The 6,000-nt window shown below is 39.1% G+C and overlaps 1 protein-coding gene across 1 annotated transcript in view; it reads right to left on the reverse strand.

Annotated features, from left to right (window-relative positions):
• Window positions 1-5,094, reverse strand: part of LOC143410672 (A-kinase anchor protein 9-like) — a 69,731-nt gene extending 64,637 nt beyond the window's left edge. The window contains 1 exon segment of the mRNA XM_077110648.1: window positions 4,934-5,094. Within this exon segment, the coding sequence (XP_076966763.1) occupies window positions 4,934-5,094 (161 nt within the window).
• Between the last annotated feature and the right edge of the window lie 906 nt (window positions 5,095-6,000).

Here is a 6,000-nt window from a genome sequence, read left to right on the forward strand (position 1 = left end):
CTGGCATTACTCTACAAACTAAAAATGCTTGTTAAACAACAACAACAACAACAAAAAAACTCATATAATTCCAAGTTACTGAATGTAGTAAAAATTTTAATTATTCAATAAATAATGACAATTATATAAAATTCTATAGAAGTATAATACTTTGGTTTTGTTGAATTCTAATACATTTGAAGCACTTTTTAAAAATATAGCAAAAGTGATTTATAGGACTAATTTCATTCTAAATACACAACTGTCCTTTAATTTTGTTCACTAATAATTAACTATTTTATTTATATAATCATAAATAATTTACTTGGAAAAAATGAAGTCATTTAAAATGGAGTTGAAATAGTTTGGTTGATTCACTACAAGGATAGCCTATGTGGGGCCATCTCTGTCAGGAACTTGTAAATGAGGTCAAGCCCAGCTCTGAAAATATTTAATAATGTAGTTAACATCTCCAAGTATTGGGCTTCTTGCAACATCAATACTGAGGAGATAGTTGAGGACCCAACAGCAAACCAAAGAACTACCTAGCATCATAAAAACTGAATTGCTGCTAAATCCTTTCTACTAAGTTCCGTTAGCCCTTCATCCTTACAAATCATTCCATTAACCTCAGTTTCTGGGTTCCTTTGTTACAACAAATCTAAAGCAGCAAGTTAGGGAAAAAGGCAAATGAGAAAATACAAAGCTGGACAAGCAAGTTCATAGGAAAAACCAAAAAACTGACAGCAAGGAAAATGGATAAGAATGACAAAAACAAAAAGGCGATCCATAAATGTCCAATAATATAGAATTCTGACTATATAATACAAGCGGTACTGGAGTAAAAATTAGAGTTCCAGGACTACACTAATGTAGGAGACCTAGTTATTTTGCATTTCATATTCTTGTTCTGTATGAGAGTCATACAACATTAACCTGTTTATCATACTGCATGTAATATCTTTTTCTTAAAAATGATACCTGGGGCTGGGATGTAGCTCAGTGGCAAAGCGTCTGCCTTGCATTTGCAAAGCCCTGGGTTTGACCCCCAGTTCCAAAAAAGACAAAAAAAAAAAAAAGAACCCCACCAAACAAAAAAAAGAAAAAAGAAAAAAATGATACCTGAATATTGTGCCTGATCATAAAAGAATAATGTTGTAGAGAATTTGTAAAATAAAGTATAAAAAAATTAAAATACCTATAACCCACTACCCAGAGATAACCACAACTGACATCTTGGTGCATGTTTTTTCAGATGTCTTCATATATAAATACTTACACATACCTTTTTTTTTAACCTGACATTTTCTGTGGGCATTTTCCCAACTTGAAAAGTGTTTGTAGAATTATTTTAATGGCTACATAAAATAATTCATTCTCCTATTACTGCAGATTTGGGTTAATATAAAATACTTTACAAAGTACACTTCTATACTGTAGGGGTTGGGGTTGTGGCTCAATGATGGAGCACTTGTCTAGCAACATGTGCGGCTCTGGTTTCAATCCTCAGCACCACATAAAAATAAATAAATAAAATAAAGGTACTGTGTCCATTTACAACTAAAAAAATTTTTTTAAATTATACTATATAGGAAAGGTAGCAGAATACAACAGTTACTATTATGGTATTATGTAAAAATGTGGATGTGTAACCGATGTGATTCTGCAATCTTTGTAATGTTTTGAATAACCAATAAAAAAATAAAATAATAAAAAAAAGAAAATGTAAAAAAAAAAATTATACTATACTGTATACATGAGAATTTTAAAATGATCATTTATTATAAGGTCTTGAAAAAGGAAATTTAGAGAAATCTAGAGAGAAAGAAACAGAAGACCAATTACCAAGAAAAAGATTAAAAATTTGTATGTTGTAAAAGTGTTATCAAATGTTAACACTTAAGTCTTATGAATAAATGAGATACTTGGAGAACCAAGTCTCTGAATAAATTTTGGGAAATGATCATTTTAGGTGGTTTCTGATACCAGCAATAAGAGACTTCTAATTAAGAAAATTCTGGGTTACTCTTATTAAATTCCAACCTAGCTGGTAACACCACACTTATTAAGAACTTATTCTGTCAATCTGCTCATTCATTCAAGAAGCAAATGTCAGGGACTGCCCTGTGCATGAGCTAAGCCCCTCTAAAAGCCTTGAATAAATGGGATATTGGACTGGCAACATACGCCACATCATGTGTTATACCAAGCAAGTGGCCTTTACCCCCACTCATCAAGGAAGAGCCTCAGCTCTGGGCTTGAGCAGTACCCAACAGGATTGGGCAACCCCTGCTGAAACACTATCCCCTGCCTTATTGGGGTGGAACATTCTATTAAATGTCTTTTCCCTAATAAACAGAGGGGTTCCAAGTGCACTCGCTCTCTTGCCCCCTTGCCTTCCAGCGTGGAAGAGGACCCTTGAGGTGGCAGAGCAGGCCCACCCTCCACCTGAGAAACTGGTGTCCATGGGTTGCATGATTCTTCGCTGTTTCCTTACTTTAATGTTGCAGCCAGCTCTTTTGACCAGCTCATCTTGCCAGCATGCACAGCTGGAGAGAAGCAAACACTTATTGAATATCTGCTATTTGAAAAGCACTATGCTAGGTTGCATTTAATTGATATTGAGAGTTTTCCTTATAAAATATTCTAGAAAATGAGTCAGTAGCATTTAAAATATTTTAACAAAATGTTGTGTGGGGGGGTAAGATCCAAAATCCAACCTCTCACTGTACTTATTACCCAGGAGCATCTGTCTCTCCTACTTTGGAAAGCAGAGACTGTTGCCATTTCTCTATTTCCACCTCTTGATCTAAGTTTGCTGATTATGTGTCTGTTCAAAGTTAACTATGTTTAGTAGAACTGCTTTATAAATTTTGTTTGGTGTTGGGGACTAAACTTAGGAACTTGTGCTCTACCATTGAGCTATATCCTAGCCCAAGAATAACTATATTTATAATAGTTTTTCAATCCCATTCTAAAAGCACATGTTTATACAAATGAAATAATGTACATACTTTGTTTAGTTTTGTTTTTGCAGTAGTGGAGATAAAGGGCAGTAGTGCTCTACCTTTGAGCTATAATGTAAGCTCCCCCCCTTTTTTCCCCCTCAGACAGGATCTTGCCTCAGCCTCCTGAGTAGCTGGGATTACAGGTGTATACCTCTGCAACATCTAAACTATTTTTGATAATGTTGTTTTCACTCTATTTACCATGTCCCTCTCAGCCTTAATCCTTTTAATGATTGTATAATATTTCATTGCACTTAGATGGCTGAGGAATCATGACCTCAGTAAAGTATTTTATACCAGATAGCTAATGTTACAGCAAACATATGTTGCCTTAAAGGCCTCAAGGATCTCTTACTGGAAACTGGGTTCATTTCTAGGGGAAAATAAACTACAATAAAAATTAACTTAAAAAGGTTTTTACCCCATAGGTAGACTTTTGAAAGATAAAGAAACATATACATAAAGAAATCAAAATTCTACTTTGCCAAATCTACTTAGAGCAAGCAATTTAATTATTATGAAATGTGACTGTTCAAAGTTAACTATGTTTAGTAGAACTGCTTTACATACATTTAAGAAAGATATATTTGGTAGAAGGCAGTAAACATTCTTAGGTAACAAATAAAATATCTAACCAGAATTTCCATGCTTTTGAAAAGGTACACAAAATTACTTTCAATTCCTTAGATGCAGAGTGTTTGCTTAGTCCCTTGCTTAGTCCCTTGGGTTGCACAACTGTAAGCAATTTTGGGCTTCTGAAAATGCCAATGTTCCTTCATTTATATATCCTAGAGTAAAAAACAAAATCTACCTGTTTACATACAAGCATTTAAGTCTTAACATTAAAAGGGGGAGATTATAAAAAAGTCAATTATATTTTAGAAATACGAAGCTGGTTAACCTACACATTCCTTTAACACACTTCTGATGAACATCTACTACTGCATCTCTGCAGTAAGGCCTTTCTTTCATTGATTACTGAAATCATTGACCTGGTTTCCTTTGTTTATGTGGAAGAATGAAGAAAGGAAGGAAGAGAGGAAAAATAATTAATTGTGTTTCAAGTATGATTGTTATCCATTAGCTGTAAAAAGAATATCACCTATAAAAAGTAACTCATTGTAGGGAGGAAGGGGGCCTTTCAGGCAAGCCTAAAGAGCTTCTCAAATACGTAATTTAAAAAAAAATGCTATTCAATTTATATTTTGTCTACGTTAAATTTTTCATGATGCCCCAAGAAGGATATCTATGCATAATACAATTTTGTAATGTTTGCGTTACAATTTCCATACATATACACACGCACACACACATAAATTCAGAACTTCACTACACACACACACACACACACACACACACATAAAAAAAAATTATTTAAAGCAGAAATTCTAATGCTTTGTTCTGTGGAATCTTTCTATGTTCAGAACTTCCAATCCACAGGATACAAAACCAACTGCCATGACAAAGACCTGCTAACAGGAACGTACAAAGACACGCTTTTAAAAACGGCCCTAAAGCCAAGTTCACAGCTGGCACTTGTGGCACACTCAGGCCACTGCTGAGGCAGCTGTCACAGGCCAATCTCACACACGTCCTCGAGTACCAGCGTGCCACCTAAGGAAGACAAGCTGATGATCAGCGCACAAATTCCCCACTGAATAAAAGGAAAGCTCTAAATCCCCGCCCTGGAAAACACAATGCCTGCACCACCCATAAAACTCCCTTTAAAAGTGAAGGGCTGAAGGTTTAAAGGCTATTAATTACCACCTAATTATCAATACGGTTTAAAAAAAGAGAGAGAGAGGTGTTTTATTGGGCAGTAGTGAGAAAAGAGCCACACCATTCAGTCACCATCGAAGTCTCATCAGCTAGGTAGCAGCACCGGGCTTTACATGTCCTAGGAAAAGGGGCAGGAGGGAGGGGAGGAAACCCAGACCCTGCAGTACCTCCCTCCGAGGGCAGCACACCCGGCTGCCGCAAACTCCTTCCCCAGGCCTCCTCCCACCCTTTCCCGGCCACCGCCTCCCACCTCTGGCCCAGCGGTCCCCGGCTCTCCTACCTTCGCTTTACCAGCTTCTATCTTTCTCCTTCTTTCTTCGTCCTCCATGGCTTCTGCGGGGTAGGCAGGGAAAGAACACGGAGGGGGTTGGGGGTAGAAAGGAAAAATCGGTTCAGACCAAGGTGGGACGGCTAGCTCCGCGACCCAGGCCGCAGGGCCTGGCCGGGAGCTGCCTCCCCCATGGAACAAAACCAGTCAGTCGCTGCAATCACTGGCGAATCGTCCTCATCCACATGAGTACAGCAGTCGCCACCGCCATCTTCATCTCCACGTAAACACAGAGTGAGGCGGGAGTCAAGACACGTCACAGCGTGCAGGCGCCTGGAACTCCAAGTAGCCTGGCAGGTGCGCCTGCGGCCCCGCCCCGCAGGTCTCTCGGGCCGAATGTTCTAACCCAGTCCTCAGCATGTGCCCTGGGGCTCCAGCCTGCCCAAGGACCCCCACTGTGCAGGGGATTCAGTGCTTCCAGAACACTGGGGTTTTCCAAATTACACAAATAACAGGTGCTTCTTGGGGCAATTGGCGAAGACTCCTGAAAAACCCCATGGGAAAGATGGGAGGGAGGAAGGCGCGGGATGCTAGCCTTCAACCTAGACTGAGTCCCCCTGGACTCAAAGAATTGGGGGGAAACAGCTCCGTTACTTCCTTAGCCTGAGAGCCCCGCCCTTTTTCCCCCACACTGGTTCCTGCCCAATTTCGGGTTCATCCTTCAAGGCCCACCCCAAGCACCGCCCCCAGATCGCTCTGATGTCTTTGTTCTTTGCAGGGTGACTGGGACGTGTCCAGTCAAAATTTACTCCCCTCGCACACCTCTTAGGGGCGTCGGTTCATCAACAGTGTTCTGAAAGAAGCCTGAACTTTGAAAAATAGGCAGGAAACAAAGCCGATCTATATTAACTTTCTAGCTTTAATGACTTAAAACAAGTTACCTATCATGTCTGACCTTACCTGAAA

Source organism: Callospermophilus lateralis, chromosome 11 (assembly GCF_048772815.1).
Source record: "Callospermophilus lateralis isolate mCalLat2 chromosome 11, mCalLat2.hap1, whole genome shotgun sequence".
Taxonomy (NCBI): Eukaryota; Metazoa; Chordata; class Mammalia; order Rodentia; family Sciuridae; genus Callospermophilus; species Callospermophilus lateralis.